The sequence below is a fragment of the Phalacrocorax carbo genome, chromosome Z, assembly GCF_963921805.1.
Source record: "Phalacrocorax carbo chromosome Z, bPhaCar2.1, whole genome shotgun sequence".
NCBI classification, from domain to species: Eukaryota; Metazoa; Chordata; class Aves; order Suliformes; family Phalacrocoracidae; genus Phalacrocorax; species Phalacrocorax carbo.
Window position 1 is genome coordinate 35,430,185 of NC_087548.1, and position 15,032 is coordinate 35,445,216.

Below are 15,032 nucleotides of genomic sequence, written 5' to 3' on the forward strand. Positions count from 1 at the left end.
CTCGGGTTTTGAGGATTGAACTGCAACCTGACTGATCAGATTGGATGGGGCTTTGTGCAACCTGATCTAGTGAAAGATGTCCCTGCCCATGGCAGGGGGGTTGGACTAGGTCATGTTCAAAGACCCCTTCCAACCTAAACCATTCTATGATTCTATGATTCTGTGACCATTTAGAGCAATATTTAACCCCATGATCAGTTAATGTGCTTTTAAATCAGTGTCTCTGATTCTGTTCTAGGTGCTGTCAAACATTTTGAAATCTGTTTGCTGGTATGTTATGATATTCCCTTTATTTTTTCAGGGCAGATGGCCTCCCTAGTCATATTACTACCCTTTCTGACATGTAGGCCTCTCAGGGTGATTTTATTAACATTTCCTAAAATCAACAGACAACATTAGCATTAAATAGGTTAACTTCTATTCCTAAACATTGTCTTGGAAATACACATAAGGAAAGTGAATAAGTAAGTGGTGAAGGTTTCTTACAGTGCCGCCTTGCCTCATTAAAGGAATGAAAGACCAGTGTCAGAAGAATGCTGCACCTACCATTCTTCAGTAGCTCCATGGAAAAGTCATGAACAAGCAATCCATGGCTGTGGTGGTTGTGGTTAATTAACTGCTTATAGTGTAGAATGTCATTGCCATGAACTCCATTAATAAGGAACCCATACCAGGGCCTCTGCACAACGCCAAATACCAAATGGTCTTGAGGCACATCCAGATCAACTGCATTGATAACAGAGAGATCCAGCTCTTTCATCTCCCCCTCTTGAACCTGAACATGAAAGAAAAAAATGTCCAATTCTTTTACATAGAAAGCAATTATAGAATCTTAGCATGGTTTCCTAAGTAGGGTATTTTTGTATATCTCTCTGTTTCCTCCACCCCTTTCCCAGTAGCTTTTGAACCAGCTACTGATTTCAAACAGTTTAAGATACATAGAGTAGTAAATGGTTACAGTGATGAAACAAGAAGGTTAGATAAGGGGTTTGTATCTGCCTCAATTAATAGGAAAGCGGTTAGGTATGTAAATTTCATATCTAGTGCAAGGGAATACACAGAGGAGTAAGCCTTTAAATACATAAGTATATATAAAAATATGGTTGCATATACATTTATACTCATTATACATTTATACTCATACATGCACTTTTTACTTTACAGTAAGATAAGCTTATACTCCCCTAGCACGGTGGTCACATTGTTATTTATATTAAAAGCAGTCTTTGGAGAGGGGAGAGGCTGTGCCAGGAACATAAAAAACTACCAAAACATTATAAAAGCTCTTGAGAAACCAGAAGCAGCATGAAGATCCTTCTACTTCCTAGATGATCCATTTGTTTAAAGACCTGAGCTTTTTTTCTTTTACTTATCTGCAAGTTATCAAAAAGAGCTGTGCACTGCTCTAGTCCCACTGAAGGTCTGTCCTACATGTTTACATGGGATTTAACTGGGCTGTTTCCTGAACTAGGCTGAACTACACAAAGTAAGGGAAAAATGCAGAGGAACAGTTGTCAGAACAATGTTATAATTTATATTAAAGAGTGTCTTCTGCTATAAAATAATTCTACAACAGGCATTTGCATTCTTTCCTTACGGTAATATTCCTTGCTATGAATTCTGGGACTTCATCATTGGTTGGGTTTATCAGCACGAAAAATGGAGTGTCTGCTGAGCGATGCAGCCCGTCAGTGACATAAAGTACAAAGTGGTCTGCTGTTGGTTCCATTCGCATGTGCCTGGCTTGTACATAGTTTATGTTCAGGGCTTTCAGGTGCTTCATCTGAAACGAAGCTAGAGATTTTAAAGAGATTATGAGTTAGCATAATCTTTTCCTGCCTTCTGGACTTGTGTATAATTAACAAATCTGAAAAGTTTCTTTCTTCAAGGAACAATTAACTTGGATTTTGTAAGTTCTCAGTCATTTTTTTTTGTCTGAAAGAGTTAAACTGCACATTACCACAGGACGTGTGCTCTTCCCCTGAAGCAAAAATGCATCCTTCTTCTTGTGGGACAGTGCAACTTCATACTTCTCAGGTCAGAACGGAGGCCCAAATAAAAAGACCCAACTACCAGGCAGAAAAGGATCTGAGTTCAAAGTAATTACATTGATTGATATTTGACTGACAGAGAAGGAAAACGGGGACCAAAAGGCTCAGCAATTCTGGGTGTACAGCTGGAGAGATTGGTAGAAGCTGGTGGCATTACAGAGCATGCCACAATCTGTTCTGCTGAGAATGAAACTGCCTTACAATATTTGAAGGTGGGCAAGGGAAAATACCCAAGTCAACCACCATCTCTATCACTTTTGTAACTGCCTTGAAAACTAAACAGGATCTAGGCTTTTCAAATTCTCAACTGCAGCATTTAATTGACAGAAGTATAGGTGGAAAGAAGTGTGGGAGCCCTGCACAGGAGAGTGAAGGAGGAAGAGAGAGAGCAGATTAATGCCCAATATCACCACTTAGATTGCAGCTGGAATGCATAAAACAAGGATTGGCTGGTTTACTTCAAGTGCCAATTCTTCACATTTGCAGAGCTGCAGTCTCCCTTTGAACTCCTCCCACAGTCCCACTGCTTTTCATTTGCCAGCACTTGCCTTCCTCAAAAAGCCCATATTAATGCACACACCTGCTTCTACTTCACCAGAGCCCAGTTCACAGCCCTCAACAAGCCCTCTATATTTCATCTGCTTGATTACCATATGTCATTATGACTTACCTATACTTATACCAATGTTGCTCTTCTCAAACCCAGGAGAAGGCAGTATATTTTCAATGTAACCAAACTGGGGAGGAGAAACCAAGACAAACTCTAAGTCATCTGCAGTGGTGTCAGGGTCAATGGCAAACAAATGGTTGGTAGTAATGGCTGCCGAGGAGCCCTCCTCCACCACAAACTTCACACCTGCACACAAACCATATGATAAGTGTTATTGCTTATTTAGATGATTTTACTGTTGGTTTTGTTATCAAGAATGGAAATAATAACTAAGGGGGAAAAGAAAAAAAATACTGAGTTACTAAGGGGTTTTAGTTTAAACTTTTTTTTCTTCTTACACCATCAAATCTACTTTTGCCATCATGTAAGCAGAGAGGAAGGGGATCATGAAATTATTTTACTGGTAAGTTATTAGGTATGGTTTATGTGCTGCTCAAAATCAATTGTTACCTCTGTTTGTCAGAGCATTAATTACATGAGGGCTGTTATGAGTTGCTTATAATGAACAATTTTTTGTGCATCACTGCTTCATTTCCCTGCTGGGGCAATGCTTCATTTCCAGAATATTTGGGTGAGAGCCTACAAATTGCAAAACTCATACGTATGCTTGAATATTACCTGAGATACATAACATATACCTGATGCTTACAAACAAATGACATTGAAAAAGACAAGCATACAGAAAGCGCACCTTTAATATGTCTATTACAGACATCATCCAAAGCCCAGGAAGTCAATGGAAACTTCACACAATGGGCTTTTGTTGGACTAAAAGTACATTTCCAACACTATCTCCATTTTAACTGAGTATTTTTGATCCTGAAGGGTACTAGTGAAAATGTGGCTTCATATCTATTAATTTGATCCATTACACATATAGCCTAGATTTGCCTTTATTCACTAACAGGATTAAATACAGATAACAAAATGTTCTCTCTTCATATAAGGGCCAGAGTATAAATGTCTGTTGTATGCTTTACTTGCAAAAGCAGATAGATGTTTATGTTTTGTATTGTATATACCTGACAATTGCCTGGACCTAAGTTCAGTTCAAGGACAAGATGTCATTCACTTTTACTCAGGCATAGCTTACATATGCAGCAATGGAGATGTAGAGATGGAGGGGAGCAGATCTCATACTCTTATCTCTAACCACATGATTTAAACCTGCAGCTGAGGACCCACAAGCAGTTACTCATACTTGCACCTGCAGCTGAATTTGGTGGTTGCACTGTACTAACAAAAGAAAAAAAATATTGATGGAAATTCTGATCCAAAACTTTTGTTTGCTGATCTCAGCTTACTCTTTCTGATGCTAAAAAACAAACTAACTAAATAACTAACACAGCCCTAAGTTTTTAGCCATAACAGTACTGCAAAGCCGACGTTATAATTCTATAGTGAGGAAGCTTTCACCAGCTGCAATTAATGGAGGCTGGTTGTCCACTGGAAGTATAGTGATGTTAAGGTCATATACTGGAGATGGATCATGAAGCGGAACTGGAGGAGGAAGAGGTCCTTCATAACAGCAGCCTTTCACATCTAGACCAGCCTCGTCATCAGAGACAATGAAGGTTAAGATATCAACGGAAGGAGTCAGGCCAATCTCCCCACCTGGAAAAAATGTTGCAGTTGAGAAGAAATGTTCTACCAAAACTTCATGAGTAATAATTTTGTATCCTGCAAGGACAGTCTGCAGTATATGAAGTCAGAAGAAAAATTACTAGAATTCTTAATTCTGGCTGGTGGGGGTGCTATTTGGTTAGGGATTTACTTTGTTGTTTGTAATTAATTTTAAACAGCTTCTATTCTAGAATAAAAGGGTGTAGAGAAGTATATAACTAAGTTAGTATTACTAATAGTTATAATATTATTATTTCAGTGTTACCATACTATATTGTATTTGTAATAAAATTGCTAATAGACATGATTTTGTTCTTTGTGTGATAAAGCATGTGCAAAATGTACATTTGTGCAGAGTTTTTCCTCTGCATTCCTTCTTGAAGAACACAGGAAATTATCTTTCTTTTATATATATACTCTCTGTATGACAAGTGGTAATATTCATGCTCTTCCCAAAGAAAATGTTTTGGCATACCAAGAAATGCATGTATTCCTATATGCCTCTTACCCCTACATAATGGACTATAACAAGGGCTGTGCTTTGTTACTATACCATATATTATTCCTATATTTAATCACATTCAAAATGGGGGCTGATACAGCACAAGACTGAGCATTGCCAGCCCTGGCAAGAAGCATCTGTGGCTGAGTGTATTCCAGTTGTCAGCACTTCTGGCAGCTTGTGTCTTGCACTGCTGCAAGATATTACTAATAAGCTGCCTGCGAAGGAAAGACAGCGACTCCCACCCTCTCTTGTGATATCTACTGGCAGTGCATTTAAGGTGTAGAAATCTGGGAATGAAAACCACAGCCACTGCACCCTTGAAGGTCAGCTTCTGCCCTTCATTGCCTCTGCAAAACACTGCCACTGAAATAATGTTCCTGATATCTTTAGGATTCTGAAGAAAAGTTGGTTATGTGTGACCATAATCAAGTACTTCCTTCTCTTCCCAAATACCAGCTGGTCATTTTAGACAGTGCCAGGCCTGAAAATATCACTTGTATTCTCCATGCCAGCACAAAATTACAGACTAATTACACAGAAAGCCAAAGCCTTTGGAAAAAAAATAACCAAACAAAAAACCAACCAAAAACAACTAAAGTTGTCATCAGAGATGTAGAAAAGAGCACCCCTTTAATGCTAATGAAAGGATAAAATTAAGTAAGAACGGGGGTTAACCAGCCCTCGATTTCTGTAATTAAAAAAAAAAAAGAAAAGAAAAAGTATTTTTGGATTTTAAGGATAAAACCACAAAATAACATTTTTAGTACTGTGGTTGTCTTGAAAATCTGAATATCCTTTATCTTGTGATATAGAAAGACTATATCCAAAAGTGGATATCCATCTAGATTGGAGAGGCAAGCAAGAAGTAGCTCAGGCTGTTAGCAGTTTTCTATTAAAACTCAGCATCTTCATTTACAGTATTACATTAATTCATCTAAACATGACTATGGAAAAATCTCAAAGTTTTTTTTTTCTAATGTCATGAAACAAATAAAAATACTCTATTTTGTACCTAATTTAATAGTACTTTTGCAAAAAAAAAAAAAGCCCAAAGATATTTTATCAGTGAAAAAGGTATTCCAGGGTTATGATGTTTTCATGTACTTGTTCTAATAGAATTTTCAGTTCAAACAGGGATTTGGAGAACACACTGAAACATTTGGTAGTCATGTTTCACCAGCCCTCTTTTGAATCCAGCTTACTTTTTTCCCAGTTATAACACATGAGATTCATTACTTAGTTCCTGCTGAGCTTCTGCAAAGATTATATGGATTCAGATTAAGATTCTTCTGCCAAAAACTCTCTGACTGCCTTCCAGTCTAATTCTGTCCTTAACTTACTTACTAGTATGCTTATATGTGACTAAACCAGAGATCACATCAGCCTGGGAGAAGTGATCCACAGCAATGCCAGCTTTCCTCACTATTCCATGGTAGGGCTGGCGAGCCAGCATTAACGTCAGTTTCATGTCATCACTGTCTGCATCTGTGGCATAAATATACTCAGAGGAGAGGACCACTTCTTCACCCTCCAGGCAGTGGAGCACAGGAACAAGGCCTGTTCGCATAACAGGTGGCTCGTCATTCACAGGCAAGACCTAATTAGAAAAATAAGTTAAGATCTTTTTTCTTTCATTTCAGAGGAAATGTGTTGTTTTAATACATTGCTTTCCTGCTCAAACCAGCATTATGGTGTCAATGTCAGAGTACGTCGAGCTGTCTCTATGAACAAAATGAAACCAGCTAAATTAGGGTCACAAAATTAAAAGACAAAAATAAACCAAACTAGATAATTATAGCTTGAGAAAGAAAACTCACTCTCCATATTTAAGTACAGAGAAAGTAATTCCAGACAAAATAACCCAAGCTAGAGCAAGCACAAATGCCTTTCAGCTAGTACAAGACAAATCTCCTCTCAAATTTGCCACATCAACGCGAAACCTAGGGTCAAAATGGAAGCCTAACAAATATATTATCATCCAATTTTCAAGAGAATGTGAAGACTTTTAGAAGTCAAGCTTTGCTCTCTGCTACACAAGCAAATGCTCTCAGAAATATGCAACACACTAACCTTGACCTGCAGGATGAACTCTACAAAGTGGATGCCATCTGTGGCTGCAAAGAGGACATCATCAGTGAGAGTCTCAGAGCCATCATGCCGATATCTGTGGGGGAAAAAAAAAAAGAGCTACATAGATTTCACACAGACAAAGAAGCTGTGCTTTCTGGTCATGCCAGACAATGTGGATCCTTCCCAATATAAAAAGCCGATCCCTGTGCAAGGGTGTCCATCTAAGACTGCTGATTCTGGATCAGAGTGTCTTCATAGGGTTTGTGGTATCTTCTACAGGAAGAAAACCCACAAGATAAACCAGACATCAGCTGGGAAACAGGCTTCACTGAGGCTTTGTCACCTATGTTCTGGCTGCTTGTGAGGTGTCTACCAAACACGTACGTCCTCACTGCAGTATGTGGCCTCTTTGGCTAACAGATGAAAACAGAGTCAAGGAACGATAATTCTGTATGCATGAGAAAATGGAGTCTTGCTCTTGCTACAAATATAGCAGCAAATTTTTCATCTCTACATTAATCAGTGTTAATACAAGTTTTCTTGTAAACTAACCAAGATTAATAAACACACAACTTCCTTAAAAGAAAAAAGCTGGCAACCATTGCCTTCTTCACAGGAACTGCATGGCTGAATACAGAATTAGCATCCTCATCTGCATGGGCTAGTACTTTACAGAGAAACCCATCTACATCAGACATGGTCCCCAGCTCCCACTTCCTGGCCACACAACAGCTCAGTTTCCACAGCGACCACAGTTGCAGTTCCAAGGCTCAGCCAGCAATCTTGGCTTAGAGCAGCTCTGCCAGAGCCATGCTATGGTGAGCATGGCTAGCTGTAGCCTCTGCACGTCACACCACTTCACTGCAGGTTTTTCACTCATCCAACTGAGAGACTTAGCCACCACAAGAGGAAAAGACAGCCACCTCCTTCTAACCTGACTGCCAGTGTACGCAGGTCCCCACAGGAAAGCCTGTCACCTTCATTCATGGGAATGCCATCCAGCTCCACTGCCCCGTGCTGAGGCTGTCTCTGCAGGAGGAGGAGGAGATGCTCCTGTTTTGTGTCCACATCAGAGACGAGAATGTGTCCCTCTGTGACAGGGCTTAGGCCACCTTCTTCAACTCTCAAATGGCTTGTAAAAACCTGCATGGAGGAGAAATGCTGAATCTCTTTTCTACTGCACCTCCAAACATACACTGAACATGGCAATTTCAATTTTTTCTGGTTATGACACCTTAAAAAACAAAATGCCAAAGGCTGTACTCTTCTTTGCTGTGTTAGGAAAACCTAAGGAATTTACTAATAGTAGGCCCTAATATGTGCAGCCCGGTCCTGACCCCATTCACAGAGGCTCCTGGCTTTCATGGGCAATACACAACACAAAGAGGAGGAATATAATTTTTGCTAACCAGGACATGACACACATATTTTTGTACAGCTACTCACATGCTGAAGGTAGCCCTCAGCTTATTTAGCACAAAAAATTACCTTGCACACTCACCAGACTTCACCTTCTACTTCAGACCCAGTGCAGGCTACATGCAAGACACTGAAACCCTGATCTCACAGAGGTTTTAGTTTTTATTTCAGTCAGATCAGGACATCTCTCTGCATTTCTATTTCTAACAAAAGCTATTTCCAAGTTCTTCCCTCTCATCTTCACCAGCACCCTACCTCTGGGGCTTGATTGTCCACAGGAAGAATTGTAATATTGAAGCAGATCCCATACAAAGTGCCACCATGCTGATTGCTGACAGAAAAAATAAACTGGACTTGCTGTGGTTCAGGCCCAATGTCCTGCAGCGGTGGCATGTAGGCAACTTTCATGTAGTTAACAGCATGCTGCAAAAAGAGAAGAGGGGTGCATATAACAAGAGATAATGGGAGTAGCCATAATTCATGACATTAGGGACATTTCTCATCCCCTGATTAGCTGTTGTTATCCAAACTGGTGAAATGGATTCCAGAAACTTTGCACATACTCTTCAGCTACTGGCAATACCTCAATTAAACACATCTCCAGCTACAAATCAGGTGAGTACAGGTTCAAATACTCAAACCTGTAGCAAAAAATACAGACACAATTTACAAGTGTTAACAGAGGCAATGGCCTTACCTTCTTGATGAAGCCCTTTAAGAATCCTGCTCCCAGGGCCTTTTCTAACTGTTACTTCAAAATAAACAATCATCAAAGCATAGCTTTTAATGTAACATCTCCCATAGCAGCTGAACTTGCCCTGACCAGCATGAATAAACAGCACACCCTGCCTCCTCAGATAAGAGCAGGCCGGTGAAAGAAGATAATCACCAGAATCTTGCATACAGACACCCACATTAGGCATGTGATTAAGGATTTGTAGGGTCAGAGCTGTCATTATGGTACTACAATGATCACCATTATCCCACTTTAACCATACAACAAGACACTTTACTAATATTTGTGAGACATCTGTCAAACTACAGAAACGTGAAAACTGAACAATATCCTGAAAAAAGGCTGTTCCAGCCTGTACCATGTCTATTGGTGGAGACACTGAGAAGAAGCAGGAAACTGTCAAGGCCTCATTTCCACATTTTGTGTATTTTTTCCTTCCTCTTAACATTATGCTGGAGCCAAATTCAGCCTACCATAAGCAACTGCAGCCACTGCTGCTTTCAGAAGGAGAATTGGGTTTACGTATTACAGAACTGAAGCATGATAGAAATCTCTTTTAAAAGCTGGGATTGAATTAGCAAAGTTTTGAGCTTCGTAAGCAGACCTTGTGATAGTATTGCTTTTCACTTTTTAAATCTTGTTTTCCTGTCAAGGAGAAGCTGCACGCTTGTAACTTTTTAAAATTGTTTAGAGCTGGTTATGGTATCTGGTAATATAACAAACCTGAGTAAATGACTGCAGTGCAAGAGCAGCAGGATCCTTGACCAGCTTCAGGATGGTGTCCGCCATAAACAGCTTCCCAGCGTCTGAGTGGCTGTACAAAAATACGTATGTCACATCCTGATTAGCAATGCTGAAGAATAGGAAAAACAACAGTCACGTAGCTCAATCTTGCTTTTCAGATTAACTTCCCACTCACAACTTCATTGAAAGGAAAAACATTTTTCTTTCTTTTATCCTTGTTATTCATTTAAACATTATCACAGAAAACTGACTATAAGAAATATTTTTCAGGATGGTCATGAAAAATCATTACATACCTTACAAGCAAACTCTGGGTTTGCTACAAGTGTGTCTCTGCACACCCCAGATATGATTTACACCACCTGCAAGTCCAGTCCATCACATTCTTGTTTCTTACCTACATTTATCTATATGTAGAAAAATTAATTATTTCTGGTTTTCGTGCATCTTATAAACTTCTGAAATGAATCTGTTTCCAGCAAGCCAGCTTTCCAACAGCAGTAGCCAGCAAACTGGATAATTGTGGCTATATGACTGAAGAGGGGAACAGACTAAACATCCTTCTCCCCCAGCTGCATACTGATCCTCTGCTGCTTGAGGTCAAAATTGAAAGTGTTGATCTTCAGCTTAAACCATATAATGGCTGGGTTTTAAACTTTTATATTTAACAGATTGTTGCCAATACTATCATGAATTTACCAAATGGTGAAACAGCATCAGTGACATGTAAACTGCTGCTACAACTATTCATCCCATATTGTCCCCATAACCTGTTCTGCCTGCCTACTGCTCCACAGATTGCTGGTACAGGACCAGGAATCCTTCACTGTGCCACAGTAATAACACTGTAGCGCCTCGTTTTCTCAGCCTGGGGCAGGCCCAGTCAGCCTTACTCTATTAGTTAGAAGTGCTGTGACTTGTATTTAAGGCTGTACAGGCCAGTGTAAAATGCAAGTCTAACAAAAAAAAATATTTCAGGTGCTTTCCTCACTCTCATTTCTTGCTAAACTATGCAATTTTTTTTATTCCTCTGTGTAGTATTTTGTTGCTTTCAAATCCAGCTCACCCTTAATCTTTGACAGAAGAGATGCACTCAGCTATTGCCACCTGCACTTTAAACAAACAGATCAAGAACCTGAGACACAAATATGCTACTGCCACTGAGGCTGCTCCTCTTACACGGGTCATTGCCCCATCCCACCTGAAAGGTATGGTAGGTCACACCTACCCATGTGTACAGGAGAAAAACGGGGAAGTGGTTATGGTGTATGTGAGTTCCCTGTCTTGCTCTTCCACATCTATGAAGTGGAGATGTTTCTTAGTTAGGTGAGCAATCTCAGTCTCCTTAAGAACCAGGTGACGGGTCACTCCTGGGGCTTCTCTGGGTAGCTGATCATCCACAGGGATTATGTGAACCATCATCACCTGAAATCAGGAAGACAGTAAAAGCAGCAGCCATTCCTCTCAATAAAAAAGTGTCCGAGCAGCTGTTTACAAACATGCACACACAGAAGTAAGTGGACCACTGGAATCTGAGATATAGGATGTGGTTGTCATGGCATATTGTGGACACACAAGTAATGGAGATATACAACAGTTAAATGAAAAGTATATGACTCTTAGCATTTTCCCTTTAAATGAAAAGCGAATTTAAATTCAGTATGTTGGACTCCTGAGTGAAATAAATACTCTTTTCTCAGTTGACTTCAGGAGGGCTGTTTAGTTTGGTTGTGCCATCTCCAAATCTAATTTGTTTTCAACATTTCATTTTACAGTAGGAAAAAGTCTTTGCAATGGAGTTGTCTCTCTGCGGCTAGGCAGAGAGAATTAGCCCATGGAAAGCAAGAACAGGAGTTAGCTCTGAAGAACATTGTTTATAGTGATGACCCTGATGATGGCAAACAGAAAAGATCTATACCAGTTTAATTTGAAAGTCTGTCAGAAGATGTAAAATCGTCAACCATTTGAAGGAAAAATGTAGGACTTTGCTGAAGATGCTGCAGTTTCATACCTGTGGCTCTGAGAGATTGGGAGGGTCATGGCTATCACACAGCACAAACTCAAGGGAATCTTCAAATATTTCTCCTCCCAAATGATGATAATAAATTATTCCATTAAATAGATCCCTCTGAAGAAAACTGCTGACAGAATACCCTGTTGAAGAATATAGCTTCTATTGAACAATGCATGATTTTATTAATTCATAAAAATTATACATTAGTTGTGCAAGTAAGTGGTGAAGCATAATGTCTTCTTTCTCACCCTAACTAGAGCAAGCCCTTTGAAATGTTGTCTCATTGTCTTCCACATTTCCTGAAGATCATCAGCTGCTTTTCTATGTCACTTAAAGATCGTTCAAAGAATGAAGCAACACAGCAAATGGCCTAAAGCCCTGTTCAGAGACCAGAAGAGAATTTGCAGGACTAGCAGCCTGGAAGCCAGTCTAGCACAGGAAGTTCTGAGTCCACTTAAATGGAAGGAGAGCTTTCTTTCTCTTTTAGCATCATTAGCATCATCTAATAGCTTTGAACTTGTCAGGGATCCTTGCAGATTTAACTCCTGACTAGCCCAACTTTTCTGGAGGAGAAAAGTACACTAGGGAAATAGACTCAGAATGGAAGAATTACGGGATAAATTGTGTTCACAGGTATAGTTATCCTGGTGCAGAGACCAACATTAATTAATGATGGGGATTTACACTATAATGAAAGAAGTCCAAATTTGCCATGATTTGTCCTTAGCCAAAATAAGTTGTCTAATTGTAATATTTAATGTAGGTAAAAAAGGAGGGAACAAAGCAAAGCATGCTATTGTAGATCTGTTTTATTACCTATTAAGTTTGGTTCTGGTTTCTTCATGATTTCTCCAGCCTGAGGTGGCTTGGTAATATTGAATAGTATGTAATCATCACTGGAATCCATGTCAGCAGCATGAAGCATGGACCCCTGAATCAGGATCGTCTGTCCCTCATGAACTTCAATGACCACATTGCTGATAAGAAATGGAGAGCTGTCATCTTTAGGGAGGATATTGATTGGAAATTTATGTCGAATACTGTGGGAGCCATCGAAAATCCTAAATACCACAAAGTCCTTAGTAGAATCACTGTCATCATGATGGTAGTGAACAACTCCAGCCTGAATGTCAGAGACTGTGAACATGAAACCTTTCCCTCCTGTCAAAACAGTGGAAGAAAATCCATCAAAAACATGCAGTTCAGCCCAGAGAGGAATCCTTCCACCAATATGAATGTTATTAAGGGAGAGAGAAGGAGAATGCATTTCTAATTGGAAAAATCAAATGCAACTTCACCTACTGGAAACAAGTTTGTAGAAGTTGGAGTAACTAATAAGAATGCAGAATTTGCAACTGTGGTGGCAGAGAAAATCTTCCAAATGTCCATTGCACTAAAGATAACTGGATATATCAAAGGTTTTTAACTGTGACTGTTTCCACTTTAGTTTCAACCTCTACTTTCTTATCAGAACATTTTATGTGTATTTTACGCATCAAAGAGACTATGCTTTATAATTACAGCTCCGCATTTCATTGCAAGTAAAAAATAACATTTCTGGGTCTTGTTTTTTCTATATATTGAGGTTACTGTCTATAATAAGACAATTTTACACCCCTCCTTCACTAGACATGTTATGCACACACATAAATATTCAGGCGGGTTAAAAGTTTCAAGGACCTTTCACCATGAGATGGGCCCTGATCTCTGCATGCTCCTGTAGGCAAAGTAACCTTTTTTACCTAGCCATTTTCCCAAAGACAACAGCACTGTGCAGACTCATGAGATTGCAAAGCAAAATTAGTAATATTGACAACGCAGAATGTTAACAAATTAGAAGTCTTATTTAATTGCCACTTTTTGAAATCAACCTTAAAGCTGCCAGTAAATTACAACCATATCCAAATATTGCCTGTGTTTGCCAACAAACCAAAATCACTCAGCATTCCTTTACGTCTTCAAGCAAAATGTCAGAAGTGAAAATAGAGTGACTGCATTTCACCTAGGTCATACCTGCTCAACAAATGCATAGCTGATTTCTTTAAAATTTCAGCTTTGGGGTGTAAACGTACATTAAGAAAGTAAGAGTTTATATACTGAATTTTTCATTACTCTTGGTCTCATCCCCGTGCCTAGCATGGTTGCTGCGCAGGGGAAGCAGGTCAGCGTGGGGAGTGGACCTCACTGGCAAGCCCGCCTGCTGCTGCCACCCTGGTGCAGCCACCTCTCCCTGGCTGGGGACCCAGGGCAGGAGGACAAAGACGGGCTTGGTCCCAGCTTCTGCCCCTCGGTGCGCAGCTGTGACCACTTTCCTTGGTGTGGGTCCTGTGCTTCAGTCTGGAGGGGACACCTGTGGAAGAAGCATTCTCATGCCCTGGGTTTTCTTGTTTCCTTTGAGCGACACAAAGCAATATACGGCTATGCTGGCATTTCTCTTTTTTTCTTTTTGCAGTGGCATCACAGCACTGTCTCTCGGGGAGTTGCCCGTCCTCATTTAGCCTTGGTAAGACTGGGCAATGTTAGGCCTGCTGCGCACCGTTAAACCTGCTGTGCACCATTACTAGCTGCATTAGCTCACTTGGGCTGAACTCACCTCCAGTGAAGAGACTAAGAACCAACTTCACTTTCAAATGAAAGTGATGTGTAGGCAAAATGCCAGACTTATCTCCCATTTAAGGATGTGGACAGCATAAATACACTATTTCCAAAAGTGTCTAAGCTATGCAACTGACTTTCTTATGAGCTTGTGAATTTTTTAATTTCTTACTGTGCATCCGGGTATTTCCTTCCACACCTGCATTCCCTTGTAAATCTGTCTGTTATGCTGGCAGCCCTCAGCAGGGTGTGATATATGACAGACTTTATCAACATCTTATTGACTGTCACATTATCGTAGGCAGTTGTCACTGTAGAACATGTTCCAGGCCCTGAAGTTGAAATGATTTACCTCTCACTGTGAGCCTCCCATGCTGTAAGCCATCAACTGTGACCAAGCGAACATTTTGGATGTCGTCATTGTCTACAACTTGGAAGTGTTGCCATGTGATTGGTCGGGATTGCCCTTCCAGGAGGTTGAGCCCTGCAAAGAGCAGAGTGTTACTTCACTAAAGCAGCTGTGACAATCAAGGCTGTCAGCATCTAACTTTTCTAAAGGTTTTTGTGGTCAGGAAGAAAAGCATGTTTAATTTCATCTACCTGCC

At 40.0% G+C, this 15,032-nt stretch overlaps 1 protein-coding gene across 7 annotated transcripts in view; it reads right to left on the reverse strand.

The window, feature by feature from the left end:
* FREM1 (FRAS1 related extracellular matrix 1) overlaps positions 1–15,032 on the reverse strand; it is a 75,110-nt gene that overhangs the window by 36,400 nt on the left and 23,678 nt on the right. For 6 of the 7 annotated variants that reach the window (XR_010370531.1, XM_009507440.2, XM_064438039.1 and 3 more), the window contains 13 exons: positions 14,780–14,911; positions 12,649–12,993; positions 11,830–11,972; positions 11,047–11,243; positions 9,798–9,888; positions 8,594–8,761; positions 7,854–8,062; positions 6,920–7,013; positions 6,194–6,446; positions 4,138–4,335; positions 2,722–2,907; positions 1,598–1,794; positions 547–775 (listed from right to left, as the gene is read on the reverse strand). Coding sequence is in view for 6 of the 7 variants with exons in the window: in XM_009507440.2 (XP_009505735.2) it covers positions 547–775; positions 1,598–1,794; positions 2,722–2,907; positions 4,138–4,335; positions 6,194–6,446; positions 6,920–7,013; positions 7,854–8,062; positions 8,594–8,761; positions 9,798–9,888; positions 11,047–11,243; positions 11,830–11,972; positions 12,649–12,993; positions 14,780–14,911 (2,442 nt within the window). In the remaining variant the exon portion in view is untranslated. Of the gene's footprint in view, positions 1–546; positions 776–1,597; positions 1,795–2,721; positions 2,908–4,137; positions 4,336–6,193; positions 6,447–6,919; positions 7,014–7,853; positions 8,063–8,593; positions 8,762–9,797; positions 9,889–11,046; positions 11,244–11,829; positions 11,973–12,648; positions 12,994–13,892; positions 14,183–14,779; positions 14,912–15,032 lie in introns of those variants that run through there. The other variant, XM_064438044.1, reaches the window with a different exon arrangement.